Consider the following 19,348-nt stretch of genomic DNA (forward strand, 5'->3'; position numbering starts at 1 on the left):
TGGGATGTTGCTCTGTTACAACCTGAGTCATTCTAGCAACTGGGGCGGAGGCCATGGGGCCATCCTTAGTGCCCAGGGTGGATTTGCTCCGGTGGAGCCTTGGCTGTGGGCGGGAGGAGAGGGACCGGGAGGGGGGAGAGGGGGAGGGGTGGAGAGGTAGATGGGCGCTTCTCCTGTGTGCTCTGGCCGGGAATCGAACCCGGGAATCCTGCACACCAGGCCAATGACTCCGACGGGTCTACCATATCATGCTTTTTACTTAAAAAAAAAAAAATTTACATTTCTTTTGAAAGCTGATGAACAGGAGACACCAAATCTACCTTCTTTATTAGATCTAGCTAATAACACTGTTCTGTCTTTTTTCCAAATAGCTCCAGATATATGGAAAAGATTTATATAGGCGGATGGGGATCCTCAAACCCCTCAGCGAGATCTTCTGAGAATGGCTTTTAAGATACCTAGAGGCAGAAAAAGCCCAATAGAGATCAGGGGGAACTACCAGCTTTTAGGATACACCCTTAAAGGCTCCAGCACCCCAAAGGGGTCTCATAGGATGCCATCTGGGTCCTGCTTCAATAGTGGAAAGGAAGGTCATTGAGCTAAAGCCTGCCAGGCTTACACACCTCTGCTGTGAGGAAACAGGGACACTGGAAGGTGGGCTTCCCCCTCGCTCCTCTAAGGGAGGGTTCAGTCTCTTCCAGGCCTGCTCCAGCCACCTATGACCTAACCTTGCCCAGAATGCTGGGGTTTGCCACTGAAGGCTGAAGGTGCCCAGGGCCATCGACCCCATCTACGACACTGTGGACGAGCCTAGGGTATTTCTTCCAAGAAGCAGGTAAACTGATCTCATTTGCACAAGGGCCACTTAACTATGTTTTGCCTGAATAGTCAGGTTCTTTATTCTTCCCTCAAAGATCTCTGTTGTGGGTGTTGATAGTCCTATTTTCTGCTGCTTTGCTTAATATATAGTGATTCCTTTATTCCTCCTACCTCAATGCCCCACTCATATTTCAGGCTGGGACCTACTCTTAATTTAGAGCTCTCTTTCCTCCTTTTGCCAACTTGTATTATGAAGTTACCTTTGCCACCCAGCTTAGTGTATCCCAAAGTTCTCTTTCCAGGCCACAGTCACAGAGCTCCAGGGAAAAGCAACCTGGTCTCAACTCTCCAGGCAGAGGAGAACAGAAGCTCCATATCCACGCATGCTGCAAATGGCTTTTTCCAGTCTACCTGAATCATTACCAGCTAGAAGCAGCGGTCATTGGGACTTGGACATGAGCTGCAAAGTATAGAATGGTGACAACAACTCCAGTGCCATATGGACTTTTCCTGTGGGGAACTTTCCTGGACTCCTGCTCCCTGTGACAGCTCCTAACAGACTGAACTGTGGTTGGGTTGCATTTTTCAGGGATTTGGCATGGTGAGGGGGCCAACTTGGACTTGGGGAACATGTTAAGGACACTACTCATTTATGGATTCTTGCTGTATTGGCCAAGAGTTTGCTTAAAGGCTTTTAATCACTGTAAAAAAAATAGAGGACTAGATGAAGAAGATGGGGCACATATACACCATGGTATATTATTCAGCTAGGAGAAATGGTGACATTGGATCACTTATAACGGAATGGTGGAGTCTTGGTAGCATTGTGCAGAGTGAAATAAGCGAATCAGAAAAAAACAGGAACTGCAGGATTCCATACATTAGTGGGACATAAAAGCGAGACTGAGAGGCATGAACAGGAGTGTGGTGGCTATGGGGGGTGGGGGGAGGGAAGGAAGGAGAGGGGGAGGGGAGGGGGAGGGGTACAGAGAGAACTGGATGGAGGGTGGCAGAGGTAGATCTCTCTTTGGGTGATGGGTATGCAACATAACTAAATGACAAGATAACCTGGAAATGTTTTCTTTGAATGTATGTACCCTGATTTATTGATGTCACCCCATTAAAATAAAAATTTATTTATATATATAAAAAAAAACATCTTTGACTCTGTTTCTAACAATGTTAGCTGTTGTGTCTATTAACAATAAGCAGAACTAACTATTCTTACTAAGTTTATATAACTTCCACAATGTTGAATAGCCCGACACTGTATCAACATTATGTAAATCAACCTTTATAAAAAATTCATCAGAAATATCCTCAATTTTTAATAATCCATTATATAGATGACATATTAATAGCTTGTGACAATAATGCTGAACTTGCAGTCATCCTTAAAGATACTTCTGAAACCTTAAATCAGTATAGTTTAAGTATAGCTGAAGACAAAATTCAAACATCCTGTCCTATTAACATTGTTATTGATTCACAACATGTAGAACGTATAGTTAAACTTATAGAAACTGTTTATGTTTCAAATTAGTTCTAGATTGCAGAAATTGTCTCAAGAGTTACAACATTTATTGTAAAAATGAAATTTGCCTGTCTATATAACTTACCTTCGTTTTCATACAGCTTTACCCGGACCTATGTTTACTACAAATAATAAAGTTAATCAATTACTCATTAGATCAATAGAGATAGCTACTAAATTTCATACAAAGACTCATACAAGTAGAAAAGGTTTAATGCGCCCTGGCCGGTTGGCTCAGCGGTAGAGTGTTGGCCTGGCGTGCGGGGGACCCAGGTTCGATTCCCGGCCAGGGCACATAGGAGAAGCGCCCATTTGCTTCACCACTCCCACCCCCCCATCCTTCCTCTCTGTCTCTCTCTTCCCCTCCCACAGCCAGGGCTCCATTGGAGCAGGGATGGCCCGGGCGCTGGGGATGGATCCTTGGCCTCTGCCCCAGGCGCTAGAGTGGCTCTGGTCACGGCAGAGCGACGCCCCAGAGGGGCAGAGCTTCACCCCCGGGTGGGCAGAGCGTCGCCCCTGGTGGGCGTGCTGGGTGGATCCCAGTCGGGCACATGCGGGAGTCTGTCTGACTGTCTCTCCCCGTTTCCAGCTTCAGAAAAATACAAAAAAAAATTAAAATTAAAAAAAAAAGAAAAGGTTTAATGCAAAAATTTAAAATTACCAGGCAAGGAGCTCGGAATATTGTTAGAAACTGTCCTCAGTATAGTATTATAAATGCTCCTCCATTACCGAGAGGAATGAATCCTAGAGAAAAACGCAGTAATAACCTATAGCAAATAGATATTATTCATATTTCTTCTTTTAGAAAACTATCTTATGTACAGTTCTATTAATATTTATTATTCCTTTCAATAGGCCATACCTTTGTCTAGAGAAAAGGCTAATTGTATCTTTCAACATCTTATTGAAGCTTTTGATGTTATAGGCATTCCTAAAGCAATTAAAACTGAAAATAGTCCTGCCTATACATCTGCTAAATTTCAACAATTCTTAGCATTTTAGAATATTAAACATACTACTAGAATTACACATAACCCACAAGGACAAGCAATTATTGAACGCAGTAATTGCACTCTAAAAAATATGTTACTTAAACAAAAAGGAGAGACAAGGAAGATTATCTCCTAGACTTATGTTACCCAAAGCTTTATTTACTTTAAATTTCTTAAATACAGGAAAAGATAATTTGACTGTTGCAGCAGACATTGGACAAAAAATAACAGTTCTAAGATTAATCAACCTGTGCATTATAAAAATGAGTTGGATCAATAGGTACCTAGTGTAGTGCAACATTGGGGAAGAGGGCTTGCTTGTGTCATTGCAGAATCCAGTGAATTCCTTTGGAATTCTGCTCGCAGAATTAAACTAACAACATGAATAAGAACAATAGATTCTTTCCATATCTGCCCATTGCTGAGAAAGAAGAAATGAATTTCAACAGAAGAATCTTAAAAGTGCTGCTGCTTGGTATTGAAAAGGCTAAAATATCAAGTTGGGGTCAACTTAAAAAGCTGACCTTTAATGGTAAAAAGATGCTACAAGCGACTAGAAAAGAAAAAAAATGTTACTAACCTGTTTTTAGCAATGATTGCTTTAGTAAAAATTCCGGTAAGTAGAGCTGAAAATTTTAGTTATTAGGCATATGTCCCTAATCCTTCATTAAGTAGAGATATTTATTAGGAAAATAGTGCCTTTCCTATTTTTGTTAATGACTCTAATTGGCTTCCAGGATCTTTTAATGATAGAGGTCCCTTAGCACCTTTGGAAGAAGGCATGAAATTAGAAAATTATACAACAGGAGTTGAGGGATTGATTACCTATATGGATAGGACAAGAGCCACGTTGTCTCAAAATAGAAGCTCAAGCTTGGCTCTTTATTGTAAAAAAACAGTAAAAGAGAAGGAAAACAAAAACATTTGTTATAAGGATATGAATTTAAAAGTAATACATCTGTATGTGACATGTCATAGATTAAAGCCCTCATGGTTCCGACCCATTGAAAGGGCAGGGTGCTGATTTAAAGTGGCATAAGAACAATGGTTTAATTACAGCTGGTGGTCAAGGTAATAATACTATCATATGGCATAGAGGAGGGATGTCACCCCGAGCTCCACATATAAAATTTGGTCCTATACAATATCATTTGTAGAAAGTAACCACGGCACTTAAACATATGTCAGCGTAGAAAGAAAAAAATCTGGAGAAATTATCCTTCTAATCATATTATGTTAATCTTTAAGAGAAATGAATCACATTTTATATCTGCTTGTGTTAGATTGCCTTATATGTTTATTATAGGTGAAAGCAAATAGACAGCTGAAAATTATTCAATAACTTGCAATAAGTGTACTTTTTATACATGTATTAACTCTTCTGTTCTTTTTAATGAAAATAGTCAAAGTCTTTACATTTTGAGAACCCAAACAGGAGTCTGGATTCCAGTACAGATGCATCAGATGTGGCAGGGTTCCCCTTCCATGATGCTGTTACAACATCTTATTATGCCCTTGAAGCAAACCAAGAGACTGGTTGACCTGATGATCACCATCATTATGGGACTAATAGCTGTAACCACCGTGGCTGCTGTATCTGGGGTTGCATTACATCAAAGTATACAGACCGTGGACTTTGTACAAAAATGGCATGAAGATTCTGAACAACTGCGGACTTCTCAATAATAGTAACATTAATGCTAAAGTTAATGATTTAGAACAGACTATGATTATGTTAAGAGATCAAATTGTTAGCCTGCAAAGACAAATTAAGCTAAGATGTGATTAGAATGTAACTCCTTTTTGTGTTGCCCCTATTCCTTAAAATCATACTTACTTCCCTTAGGAAAATGTTAAAAAGCATTGGTTAAATCATGATAATATGATTAAAGAAATAATTGAATTACAAAGACATATTCATTAAGCTTTTCAAAGAAAATTAGAAATTCTGATAGGTCAACCTATATTGAAGGGATTAATAAATAATTTATCACAATTAAATCCTATTGAACATATTAAAGGATTTATGGGATCCACTGTAGGACTTTTTATAATAGTATTAATTCTATGTTTTCTTTTATATGTAGTCTGTTAACGAATGAAAGCAAGAGAAATAAGGGATGAATGACAGAACGCTGTGTTTTCTGTGGTGCTTCATAACATTCAGCATAAGCAAAAAAGGAGAAATGTGGTAGAATAATCCATCACATGATATTGGATAGGAACACAGCCAACAAGAAAATAAAGTTTTGCGAAAAGAATTGTTTTGTGATTCGAAGGGGAGTCACTGAAACAAGTCTATGTGACCAAAAGTGGTTGCTAGACTCCCTTCTCAGCAAAACATTCTCATAACGTTCTACTGCTTTCTTCAAGGCTATTCCTTGAGATAAAAGAAAGGAATGTTGTGGGAACCATAGAAGCAATAGCAGTTAATGCCTTTAGATATTGTATTGTTATTAAGCTATCATGCAGATGTATTCCATGTATCTTTAAGTAAAGGTTATGCTTGATGCTATGCCAATTTCTCAGTAAACAAGCTTTTTGAAATTTTGTGAATAAAAATAGGACACAGCGCGAACTTGGTGCCATTTGCCTGAGCGAGTGGTGGTCCTTTGCTAGTTCACGATGATTTCGTCCGCTGATCTCTCTCTCTCTTGTGCCCTGACTCACAACAACAAACTATCATCCTAAATAAGATGTTTATCTTTCCCATGATGCTGTTGCACACTGTAACTCTATGCATCTCTCATATACATACTTTTTGCTCTAGATATTTGTATCCACAATCAATATATGGTGATAATTTTGTATGTATTCTATGAACTATAGAAATGATCCCTCAAAGTGTAGTCTTGGCATGTTTTTTAGACTCTATACCTATACCTGGTATTATTTTTGAATCTCCCTAGAACCAGCTTTCCCCCTTTAGCATCATTCTGCTGCCATCACCCACTCTTAGCCCCTCTGTCTCTCAGCCCCTGTGAATTCCAGCCTCCTGCCCAGTCCAGCCCTTGCCATCCTGTTCTGTTTCCCTGCAACAGTCCTAAGCCAGTGAGTTAAGGCTGGTCCTCCCTACGGTGAGGCTCATCTTCTTCCTCTGGGGCTTTAAACGAGTGCTTTTCAAATTTGAGCTGCATCCCAATTCCCTGCAGGGCTTGTTAAAACACAGCTTGCTGGGCCTACCCTCAGAGTTTCTGCAGGAGTAGGTCTTGGATGGAGCCTAAGAATTCTTGGGTGATGGTGATGATGCTGATTTGAGAACGAAATATTGAGAGCCACTGCTCCAGATCAACATCTGGGCACAGTCTCAGCTTTCCTTCAGAACTGTGTGCTAGAGCCTCTCTGTCTACCAGATGTATAATGCAAGTCACACGTGTACTTTTAAGGTTTCTTACACAACTAAGTAAAAAAAAAACTGCAAAATTTATTTTAATAATATATTTTAATTCAATATATTACCACTTAAACAGGTAATCAGTATAAGAGTTATTAGTGAGACAGGTGACATTGTTTATAGTTACAGCACATCTCAAACTAGACTAGCCATATTTCAAGTGCTCAGTAGCCATGAATGGCTAGTGTCTAACATAGTGGACAGAGCAGCTCCACAGGTTTGACGTCATCTTTCTCTTCACAAAAAAAATTGCTTTGAACTTGACATATTAGTTTATTTTGGGCTGCCATAAAATAACTTATACAGGCTTACAAGATAGTGGAAAGTGATTTCCTTCAAAATAGAGGTAAGTGGGAGATTTGAGTCAGGATCATCTAAATAAAATCAGCCTGCTTTTCAGTTTAATTAAAAACTAACTTATTGTTAACTAAAAGAAACACTGTAGAATATAACTATAAGAAATGAAATATATCATTGGATATCATTGTTTGAGTGGTGAACTTTGGAATGATATCAGTATTTATTAAAATGCCCATGGACTTATGAAAATGAAAAATTTAAAAGAATGAACAACAGTTTCTTCTTTCTCTATCTTCTTTCTATTCCTTCAAACTGCAGGATGAAATGAGAGAAAATATACAATTAATACAGCATTAACCAGCTCCAATGACTTTCTAAATCTAATAGCCCTATGTGTATCACCTGCATTTGTGTGCTATATCTCAACAAGTAGAGAAGAATGGCACATTTCCCTCTTGTAGCCTGCCTTCAGGACATTCAGTCCTGTCCAAAAGATCCATTGAGACATTTGGTCCACACTAAAAGGTCCCTGATAATTAGTCCCGTCTAAAATGCCCATGCTTACAAAACATCCTTAGTTCAAAGAACCCATAATGTTGATTTACACTTCTGGATTACAGAATTAATACATAAAAAAATTACTACCTTGTTTTATTGGTCCAACAATTGTATTGTGACTGTACCACCAATAATAACCCTTCTTGCCTTGGTAGCCTAACTGGTAATGGCACATTGGGTTAGGTAGAGGGGTCAGAGTTCAAATCTTGCAGGAGAGTGGAATTTAAACATCAAGGATCTTTTGGTATGGACCAAATGTCCAATAATCATAACCAGTACTCTGGCATATAGGGTGTTCCTGTAACTGATGGCTTCAATCATGTGATCATACAAACCCTGTCTCCCTCTTGCCTACCTAACACCATAAATACTTTCTCAAGATGCTTCTTTTCCTTGAGAAGCCATTCTGGGATTTAAACAAATCTCTCCACCTTAATAGCTTGTGTTCATTCTACAAGTGATACTCTTACCCTCCCAGACCCTCAGTATTCCATATATCTCATAGGAGAGGCTGTTACAAAATATGCAGCTGTGAAAGTGTAAAAAAAAAAAAGAAATGTCAATCATTTACATATACTCAAAAATAAGATAGGCCTTGATACTTAACTACTCATTCAGTAATAAACAAGCATGCTATGACTAAGTTTCTTTTCTTTTGACTGTCATATAAAATATAAAAACCTACAACCCAACAAACGTTTACGTATTAGTTATTAAATGTGGTTCTACCTAGAAACAGAGGGAAAAAGGGGATGGAGGGGGTTGGGGTAAAAAGAGGGAATGAGGGGTGGAAAGAGACTTTGCAGGGGGTATGAGGGGCATAATGTGGTGTATAGGTGGTGGTATATTGAGTGGGACACTTGAAAACATGTCAACCCAATCAATTAAAATAAATTTTATAAAAAGAAGAAAAATAATACTATAGCAGAGACCTGATGATGTGAGAATGAAGAAAATATCGAATTGCACATTCAGTAAATACAAAGCATTAATAATAATTCTGGTATTCTGACACTGTAATATTTTAGAACACAGCAACTGGAGTCCCTAAAAGCCAATCATTTTAGAATTATAGAGGGCCAGATTTAAAAGGGGCCTTAGAGAGCTCTTAATCCAAATTATTTTCTTCTACTCTTAGTGCAAATACTTCTTCTGGAGCCTAGGAAGCATGTTGCCCAAGTACGGTAAGTAGTTTTAAATAAACATACAACATGAAAAACAGAAAAGGAAAAAATGTAGTACTTCCAGAAATTAGTAACACTTTGTTATTTGTAAGTATTCCTTGTCTCCTAGTTAGTACGGGAGACTGTATTTCTGTGGCCAAGTAACAAAGGCTCAACTAGGGCAGAGCCCAGCGACCTGATCTTCTGCATCTAGTAATGTTTTTTTTTTTTTATCTGAAGCTGGAAACGGGGAGAGACAGTCAGACAGACTCCCGCATGCGCCCGGATTCACCCGGCACACCCACCAGGGGCGACGCTCTGCCCACCAGGGGGCGATGCTCTGCCCGTCCAGGGCGTCGCTCTGCCGCGACCAGAGCCACTCCGGCGCCTGAAACAGAGGCCAAGGAGCCATCCCCAGCGCCCGGGCCATCTTTGCTCCAATGGAGCCTTGGCTGTGGGAGGGGAAGAGAGAGACAGAGAGGAAGGAGGGGAGGGTGGAGAAGCAAATGGGCGCTTCTCCTATGTGCCCTGGCCGGGAATCGAACCCAGGTTCCCTGCACGCCAGGCCCACGCTCTACCGCTGAGCCAACCGGCCAGGGCCTGCATCTAGTAATGTTTTAAAATAACTATTGGTCTTAGGTATTGACACAGTTCTCATTTGTTAGTAGTCTTTACAGGGAGGACAGAGGGCCTCATAAGAACAAATGAGTAGCCATGAAGTATATATATTTCAGTACATAATGGATGTTATATTACTAGGTATATGAGTATAATGTTAACATGCCAAGAAGATGAAATTGAATTTTTAAACTAGTTTTAAACAACCGTTTTTCTTAATTTACTGGGGAAATTAAAATAACTAAAGCTATTGGTAACAGGTAAATGCCAGGAACGGTCGGGTGATACTCAAAGCTACACACAGATACCTGGATTTTCCGGGGCTGGTCTCTGCTGAGTCCATGTTGCTTTGGGGTCCTTCTTCTTTCTTGTTAAACTCCTCTTCTTCTTCCTTCCTTTCAGCATCTTGGGCTTCTTCCTCAGCGTTTTCACATTGATATTTACTTGTTCCTTTAGTTAAGAATAAGACAAACTTTGGGACCAGACATTCACAGAAAGAAATCCCAAGTTATAAGAAATGGGGACATCCAGCACTCAACCCGCAAGTGAAGCAAGACAATGGAAGTAACCAGGAAAAGAACAGCTAGGCACCTTCCTACTGGTTGATGCAACACTCCCGCGGCCCCTCATTGCTGCTGCTTGATTGTTCTCACAGTGACCTGATTTCCCTAGTAAAGCTGTGCTGCTGATGCCTGCTGGCCCATCAGAGAAGGGATCAGAATCATCATGGTCTAGGGCATTCCATAGGGCAGTTGTCCCCAAACTTTTTGCACAGGGGGCCAGTTCACTGTCCTTCAGACCATTGGAAGGTCAGACTTTAAAAAAAATCTATGAACAAATCCCTATGCACACTGCACATATCTTATTATAAAGTAAAAAAACAAAACAGGAACAAATACAATATTTAAAGTAAAGAACAAGTAAACTTAAATCAATAAACTGACCAGTATTTCAATGGGAGTTACGGGCCTGTTTTTGGCTAATGAGATGGTCAATGTCCGGTTCCTTATTTGTCACTGCTAGATGTAACAAGTGATGTGACGTGCTTCCGGAGCCGTGAGGCGTGCATCCCACGTCACTGGAAGTAGTACTGTATGTGAGCAATGCCATGCTTTGCGTCTCTCACTGACCACCAATGAAAGAGGTACCCCTTCTGGAAGTGCAGCAGGGGCCGGATAAATGGCCTCAGGGGGCCGCATGTGGCCCACGGGCCGTAGTTTGGGGACCCCTGCTGTAGGGTTTGGTCAGAACTTTCTTGTGAAAATATTGTTACCTTCACTGACAAATTCTAAGGTGAAGTTCAGTTGGTCCTCAACCCCATGGGGGGTGTGTGTGTGTATATATATATATATATACCCATATATAATATATATTAAAATTTTTTTTTCAAAGTCTCCCTATCAATTCGTAATGTTTGTGGGTTGACTTTTTAAGGCTCTTGATACTTTTGGCAGCCATGAAGCAAACAGGAGACATGACATTGGCTTGTTCCTCTCCTTTAGGTTCCCCTCCATGTCCTGCCTGCTCACTCCTGAACACCTTCCCCTGGGCCGTTCGGACATTCGCTGATAGGCTGTGCCCTGCACTGAGGAGCTCAGGTTGCTTAGCTCAGGTTGGGAGAGGGCAAGCTATTTTTTCTCAAGGTGGGGGAGGTCGTTATGAAGTTGGACTTCTCCTCCACAAGGCCTGTAGTGTGTTCAGGGCCCCAACCACAGGTCAAGGTGCTACCTGCTTGCTCGCCTTGGGCCTCATCGGCCCTGGGGTCTTGTAATCCCTGGCCTGTTCTGTGTGATCCTCACCCTCCAGGGTTTCAGCCTCCAGTGCGGGCTCCTCCTCTGCCTCAGGCTGGTTCTCAGGCTCCAGGGCCAGGGCACCCTCTCTGGAGCCTTCAGGAATCTGGGACTCCTCTCCAGTGCCCGTGGCTCCATTTCCAGGGCCTTCGAGCCCCATGACTGCAGCCCCCTCCCCTGAGCCCTCTGGCACCGAGAGCACAGGGACCTGGACCAGGCCGTTGGCCCTCTGATGCCTGGGCTGGGCCATCCTGTGCTCGTGGAAGGATCTCACGAAGACATGGTTGTTGTATTGCTGGAGGTGCATCAGCTCACGCAAAACGTTCAGGAACATGTAGCGTAAGGCCACTAAGGGGAACTGGCGGGCGGCTTCCGGCACATTCCAGTCCTGCTCCATGTCGTCCTCCCCCTCATCAGCTGGCCCGATGTCAGAATCCTCGCTGACCCTGCCCTCTGGGACTTCCACTGCTGCGGCTTCCTCCCCCAGGCCCCTGATAGCCCTTCCTACTACCTCCAGCCCGGCTGCATTTTCCCCGTGGAGCTCCAGGTCTTGAATCACCGCCCCCTCATCTCCAGCTTCCCAGACCCCGGCTCCCGCCTCATCCATGGGGCTCTCCTGAACACCGGGGGCCAGGTTTCTATCACCAGAGTCAGACATGGCTCCAGGAAATACCTCAACCTAGACGGGATCAGGCTATGGCGTCGAAGGCCAAGATGGTGGCTACTGGGAGGAGACTGCGGACCGTTGACATGTGGACTGTGGACCCAGATGTGAGGTGGACGGAGTCGTAGAAGGGACAATAGTCTCCGGTGGTGCCTGAAGAAGCTCAACGACTGCAAGGACAGGAGTGGATGTCAGGAACCACGAACAGGGCTTCACCCGAACACAAAGGGCAGGACCAGAGGAGGCACAAAGGGTCACGTTCTCTCTTCACAAGCTCATAGGCTGAGAAGCGAGGATTGACATTTATGTGTCCAAAGAACGGTCAAGGTTTTTCAGTTCTAGGATGGCTCAAAATAGCCTCCCTTTTCTTGGAGACCTTAAAGTTCTGCGCTACCTTTAGGTACACGTAAGTCCTGCCATTTTAATTTAGTAGTGTGATATAGAAGCAGCTCGGTTACTGACACTTATTTGGAAATGCACATTTTTAAAAAAATATTTTACTTCTTCATTTTAGAGAGGAGAGAGAGAGAGAGAGAGAGAGAGAAGGGGGAGGAACAGGAAGCATCAACCTCAGCATTCCAGTTCAACACTTTATCCACTGTGCCACCACTGACCAGACCAAAAAAAAGTGCATTTTCAACCAGTGTTCTGCAGGAGGCACAGTAGTGTGTTGCTATATATATTTATTAGAGAGAAAGAGACAGGGAAACAGGTAAAGCATGTGCCCTGACTTGGGGACGTACTGGCAACCTCTGTGTTTCCCCATGATGCTCCAACCAACTGAGCAATACAGATAGGGCTTAAAGAATTTTAAAAACGTGCAAAATAGAGGCATAGTCAGAGAGAGCAGGTTGGCAGCTGGGGGTAGGTGGGTGGAGCGTTCGAGCAAACAAGAAAATAAAAGAGAAAAACTCATGGATGGGAATAATAAATAGAGTGGTGAATTGGGGAGATTGGGAGAGGTGGAGGAGAATACAGGAGACATAAATGGTGATGGATGGAGACTGGACTCAAGAGTGGTGAACACACAATGCAGTGCACAGAGATGAGTTGTAGAATTATGCACATTTCTAATTTTATTAACCAATGTCACCTCAATAAATTGTATAAGAAAGGAAAAGAAACTACAATATTTGACTATTTAGTCAGGAGCAGTGACCTCTTTTTTTCTTATATTTTCAAATAAAAGAATGACAAAAACCAACACAAAAATAGCTATCTGGTGTGAATGAATCAAAATCATACCTACTTTTTTTTGTCAGATTGGCAAAAAATATATAATTTTTGGCGTGCTGCAAAATTTTAATAATTAGTTTGTGTGTGCTATGAGATGAAAAGGGTTGAAAACCACTGCTCTAAAAGGCAAAGACTAAACATTTTGGGTTTGGGAAAACTCAGAGGTAAATTTGAAACCACTATGTATATACTGATGTCACAGGAGGGAAAACAAATTTTCACAAATATTTTAATGTTTAAACTAAAAATATGATGCTAATTGCATACAATTTTTAAATTTTTTTTCTTTTTTTCCAAGTGAGAGGAAGGGAGATAGAGAGACAGACTCCAACATGCACCCCCACCAGGATCCTCCCAGCAACCTCCGTCTGGGGCCAATGCTCTGCCCTTCTGGGGCTATGCTTGCAACCAAGCTATTTTTCGCACCTGAGGTGGAGAATCCATGGAGCTAGCCTCAGTGCCTAGGGCAAACGGGCTTGAATCAATTGAGCCATACCTGCGGGAGGGGTAGAGAGAGAGAGAGAGAGAGAGAGAGAGCAAGAGAAGTGAGAGAGAGAAGTGAGAAGGGGAGTAGTGGAGAAGCAGATGTTTACTTCTCCTGTGTGCCTTGACTGGCAATCAAACCCAGGGCATCCACACACTGGGCTGACACTCTACCACTGAGCCAACTGGCAAGGCCCACATACAATTTTTTGTAATAAAGGTCTATTAATGGGAAGAGTGGAATTTTTTTTTTTACTTGAAGGTAAAACAAATTTACAAGGCCTTTTATAAATTCAAATTATATTTGCAGTAGAAAGTTTTAGCATTATAATTTAGAATAACAGATTTGGAAAGTTTCACATTTAATTATTTCTACGTGTTTAGTGGTTATTGCTATTTTTTAAAGTTTGATGCTTATGTTTTTTGGCAAACTTTTATGCTATAACTAGAGATTTGTGGGGAGGTTTTCATGTTGAGACAGATCTTTCTCCTACACTATTTTCATTCTGCTTTTAATTTTTGATTGCTAGGTGAGCTCTTACTACAGAGCCGAAATTTCTCACTTTTTAAAAAACTTTTTCTAAAAAATTTTTATTGATTTTAATTTATTGTGTTTACATACATCCAAATATTTCTCCTCCCACCCCCATGTTCCCCTCGACATCCCCCCTTGACCTCCTTCCCCCCAACACCTTCCTCCCTTCCCTCCAGGATTTGCTTTACTGCTCTCTATAATGCTGTGTTATGTATATATAATTTCACTAATCTCTTTCCCTTCTCTGATCCCATCCTCTCATCCCGTTTTCCTCTGTCTGCTTTCCCTCTATCCCCTTTGATCCCGCCTCTGCCTCTGTTCCATTGCTCAGTTCACACTGTTCACTGGATTCCTCAAATGAGTGATGTCATATGATACTTGTTTTTCTCTGCCTGGCTTTTTCACTTACCATGATAGTTTCCAGGTCCATCTATGTTTTCGCGAAAGTTAAGATTTCTGTCTTCCTCACAGCTGTGTAGTATTCCATTGTGTATATCAGGAGTTGGGAACCTATGGCTCATGAGGCAGATGTGGCTCTTTTGATAGCTGCATCTGGCTCACAGACAAATCTTTAATAAAAAATAATAATAACGTTAAAAATATGAAACATTCTCATGTATTACAATCCATTCATTTCCTACCGCTCATGTTCATGGTTGTGGGTGGCTGGCGCCAATCACAACTGTCCTCTGGAACAACACCAAATTTTTATTGGATAATGAGTAACATACATGGGTCATTGTATGACTTTCATGAAATTACATTTTAAAATATGTGGCGTTCATGGCTCTCTCAGCCAAAAAGTTTCCCGACCCTAGGTGTACATGTACCACACTTTAAATCCACTCATCTACTGACGGACACTTAGGCTGTTTCCAGATCTTGGCTATTGTAAACAATGCTGCCATAAACATGGGGGAGCATTTCTTCTTTTGAATCAGTGATTTGGTATTCATAGGATACATTCCTAAAAGTGAGATGGCTGGGTCAGAAAAAAGTTCCATTTTTATTTTTTTGAGGAATCCTCATACTGTTTTCCACAGTGGCTGCACCAGTCTGCATTCCCACCAGCAGTGCAGGAGGGTTCCCTTTTCTCCACATCCTCACCAGCACTTATTATGTGTTGTTTTGTTAATGAGCGCCATTCTGACTGGTGTGAGGTGATATCTCATTGTGGTTTTAATTTGCATTTCTCTAATGATTAGTGATGTTGAACATTTTTTCATCTGCCTATTGACCATCTGTATGTCCTCTTTGGAGAAGTGTTTATTCATTTCTTTTTACCATTTTTTGATTTGATTGTTTATCTTCCTGATGTTGAGCTTTAGAAGTTCTTTATAAATTTTGGTTATTAACCCCCTTATCAGATGTATTGGCTAATATGTTTTCCCGTCATGTGGTTTCTCTTATTATTTTGTTCATATTGTCTTTATTTAGCTGTACAAAACTTTTTAGTTTGATACAGTCCCATTTGTTTATCCTGTCCTTTATTTCACTTGCCCATGGAGATAAATCAACAAATATATCACTGTGAGAGTTGTCAGAGAGCTTACTGTTTATGTTTTCTTCCGAGATGATTACGGTTTCGTGACTTACATTTAAGTCTTTTATCCATTCTGAATTTATTTTTGTGAATGGTGTAAGTAGGTGGTCTAGTTTCATTTTTTTGCAGGTAGCTGTCCAATTTTCCCAACACACCATTGAATGCTCTTACCTCCTTTGTCAAATATCAATTGTCCATAAAGCTGTGGGTTTATTTCTGTGTCCTCTGTTCTTATGCCAGTACCAAGCTGTTTTGAATAAGATGGCCTTGTAGTATAACTTGATATCAGGAAGTGTGATACCCTCCACTTAATTCTTTTTTTTCAGTATTGCTGAGGATATTCATGTTCTTTTTTGTTTCCATATAAATTTTTGGAATATTTGCTCTATATTTTTGAAGTATGTCATTGGTATTTTAATAGGAACTGCATTGAATTTATAGATTGCTTTGGGTAATATACACATTTTAATAATGTTTATTCTTCCTGTCCATGAACACGGTATATGTTTCTACTTGTTTGTATCTTTCTTGATTTCCTTTAACAATGTTTTATAATATTCCTAGTACAAGTGTTTAACCTCTTTGGTTAAATTTACTCCTAGGTACTTTATTTTTTGTTGTTGTTGCAATAGTGAATGGGATTGTTTTCTTAACTTCTTTTTCAGACAGATCATTGTTGGTGTATAAAAATGCCACTAATTTCTGAATATTGACTTTATATCCTGCCACCTTGCTGAATTCATTTATCAGGTCCAGTAGTTTTTTGACTGAGACTAGGGTTTTCTATGTAGTGTCATATCATCAGCAAATAATGATAATTTTACTTCTTCTTTTCCAATTTGGATGCCTTTTATCTCTTCTTGTCTGATCTTTGTGGCTAGGACTTCCAGAACTATGTTGAATAAGAGTGGTGAAAGGGGGCACCCCTACCTTGTTCCTGATCTTAAAGGGATCCCTTTTAATTTTTGCCCATTGAGTATGATGTTGGCTTTGGGTTTGTCATAGATGGCCTTTATTATGTTGAGGCATGATCCCTGAATCCCCACTTTGCTGAGACTTTTGATCATAAATGGGTGCTGAATTTTATCAAATGCTTTTTCTGCATCTATTGATATTATAATGTGATTTTTATCCTTTCTTTTGTTTATGTGTTGAATCACATTGATTGATTTGCGGATATTGTACCAGCCTTGTCTTCCTAGAATAAATCCCACTTGATCATGATGTATGATTTTTTCATGTATTGCTGGATCCAGTTTGCTAATATTTTGTTGAGAATTTTAGCATCTAAGTTCATCATGGATATTGGTCTATAGTTTTCTTTCTTTGTAATGTCTTTGCCTGGTTTTGGATTAATCAGTATTATGCTTGCCTCATAAAAAGTGTTTGGAAGTCTTCCCTCCTCTTGAAATTTTTGAAATAGCTTGAGAAGGATAGGAGTTAGTTTTTCTTTGAGTATTTGGTAAAATTTGCTGGTGAAGCCATCTGGCCCAGGACTTTTGTTTGTTGGGAGGTTTTTGATAACTGTTTCAATCTCATGTGATGAAATCTGTCTGTTTAGGTTTTCTGATTCTTCTATATTGATTTTTTTAAACAATAAACTCTAAGTATATTTTACCATCATAAAAAATTCAGATCTCTTAATGGTTCACAGCTGATGTTCAAGTTGTGATTCATTAGATGTATTATAAAATAATGCTTTTATAGGGTAGGTGATTTCTTGGATTTTCTCAAATATAAAAGTATAATCCTAAGATTTTCCCCAAAATTAAAAAATACTATGTTTTGCCTTGGGAGAATCACCAGCTAAATTCCAGAGCATTATCTTTTCTTGGTTTCTCATGTCTTTTGTATCTTTCAGATCCCTTGAGTTTGTTCTTAGGGTACAATAAGAAGATTTTTCTGAGGCTGCTTGTTTTGACTGCAGCATCATTATTCTTTTTAGCTCTTCCACAGTTTCTGGGTAGATATGGTATAAAATTTCAAATCCTACTCTGGATGTTACAGTACACAACCCCATTTTCTTTGCTTCCTGAATCCCTCACTACTTGTTGATGTATCTTTTTTCTGTTCAGACCGTATACAGGACCCCTTGACTTGTAGCATGCGTTCTTTCACACTGTCCTTTGTGGGCTTCTCTGGTGGGGAGGGAAAGGTGACAGCAGTCTCTCTCCCAGAGTGTAAGGCAGGTAAGTTCCCGGCACACATAATTTCCTCCCTCCTACGTCTTCTTCACTTGCAATATATTAAAGCAGTACAACTACATAGATGGATTGGGTAAGCCTGAAGTAACTTTCCGTGGTCAACATCTTTCATCTCAGACCCATTCTCACCTCCCCCAGCTCACTTCTAGAAAACATTTTTTTCTTTTTCTTTAAATTAATTTTAATGGAGTGACATTAATAAACCAGAATACATATGTTCAAAGAAAACATCTCTAGGTTATTTTGACATTTGATTATGCTGTATTCCCATCACTCAAAGTCCAATTGTTTCTGTCACCTTCTAACTGGTTTCTTTCCCCCAACCCCCTCACTCTCCTCCCCCCCATCCCGTAACCCCCACACTCTTGTCCATGTCTCTGAGTCTCATTTTTATGTCCCACCTATGTATAGAATCATATAGTTCTTAGTTTTTTCTGATTTACTTATTTCGCTCAGTATAATGTTATCAAGGTCCATCCATGTTGTTGTAAATGATCCGATGTCATCATTTCTTATGGCTGAGCAGTATTCCATAATATATATGTACCAAAGCTTTTTAATTCACTCGTCCTCCGATGGACACTTGGGCTGTTTCCAGATCATTGCTATTGTGAACAATGCTGCCACGAACATGGGGTGCATTTCATCTTTTGTAACAGTGCTATGGTGTTCTGGGGTATATTCCTAAAAGTGGGATAGCTGGGTCAAACGGCAGTTCGATTTTTAATTTTTTGAGGACTCTCCATACTGTTTTCCACAGTGGCTGCACCACTCTGCATTCCCACCAGCAGTGCAGGAGGGTTCCACATCCTCGCCAGCACTTTGTGTTGTTTTGTTCATGAGTGCCATTCTGACTGGTGTGAGGTGGTTTTAATTTGCATTTCTCTAATGATTAGTGATGTTGAGCATTTTTTCATATGCCTATTGGCCATCTGTATGTCCTCTTTGGAGAAGTGTCTATTCATTTCTTTTCCCCATTTTTTGATTTGATTGTTTGTCTTTCTGGTGTTGAGATTTACAAGTTCTTTATAAATTTTGGTTATTAACCCCTTATCAGACGTACTGTCAAATATGTTCTCCCATTGTGTAGTTTGTCTTTTTTTTCTGTTCTTATTGTCTTTGCCTGTGCAAAAGCTTTTTAGTTTGATATAGTCCCATTTGTTTATCCTGTCTTTTATTTCACTTCCCCATGGAGATAAATCAGCAAATATATTGCTCCGAGAGATGTTGGAGAGCTTACTGCCTATGTTTTCTTCTAAGATGCTTATGGTTTCATGACTTATATTTAAGTCTTTTATCCATTTTGAGTTTATTTTTGTGAATGGTGTAAGTTGGTGGTCTAGTTTTATTTTTTTGCAGGTAGCTGTCCAATTTTCCCAACCCCATTTGTTGAAGAGGCTGTCTTTACTCCTTTGTATGCCCTTAACTCCTTTGTCAAATATCAGTTGTCCATAGAGTTGTGGGTTTATTTCTAGGTTCTCCGTTCTGTTCCAGTGATCTATGTGCCTGTTCTTA

At 40.3% G+C, this 19,348-nt stretch overlaps 1 protein-coding gene across 1 annotated transcript; it reads right to left on the minus strand.

Annotated features, from left to right (window-relative positions):
* Positions 1–5,088: 5,088 nt before the first annotated feature.
* On the minus strand, positions 5,089–11,826 carry LOC136317613 (cancer/testis antigen 47A-like). The gene is made up of 4 exons (XM_066250442.1): positions 11,107–11,826; positions 9,978–10,170; positions 9,687–9,828; positions 5,089–5,101 (listed from the first exon to the last, which is right to left on the minus strand). Exons 1-4 carry the CDS (start codon positions 11,824–11,826, stop codon positions 5,089–5,091), a joined length of 1,068 nt encoding a protein of 355 aa, XP_066106539.1.
* Positions 11,827–19,348: the final 7,522 nt, after the last annotated feature.

This window comes from Saccopteryx bilineata, chromosome X (assembly GCF_036850765.1).
Source record: "Saccopteryx bilineata isolate mSacBil1 chromosome X, mSacBil1_pri_phased_curated, whole genome shotgun sequence".
NCBI lineage: Eukaryota > Metazoa > Chordata > Mammalia > Chiroptera > Emballonuridae > Saccopteryx > Saccopteryx bilineata.

Bases quoted from the DNA above. Each gene is read 5' to 3' on its own strand.
- LOC136317613 (XM_066250442.1), bottom strand. From the start codon at position 11,826: ATGTCTGACTCTGGTGATAGAAACCTGGCCCCCGGTGTTCAGGAGAGC. The intron at 10,171-11,106 runs GTAGCACCTTGA...AATGGTCTGAAG, and splicing joins GGCCCAAGGCGAGCAAGCAG to GACAGTGAACTGGCCCCCTG. The intron at 9,829-9,977 runs GTAGGAAGGTGC...TCTTAACTAAAG, and splicing joins CGGGAGTGTTGCATCAACCA to GAACAAGTAAATATCAATGT.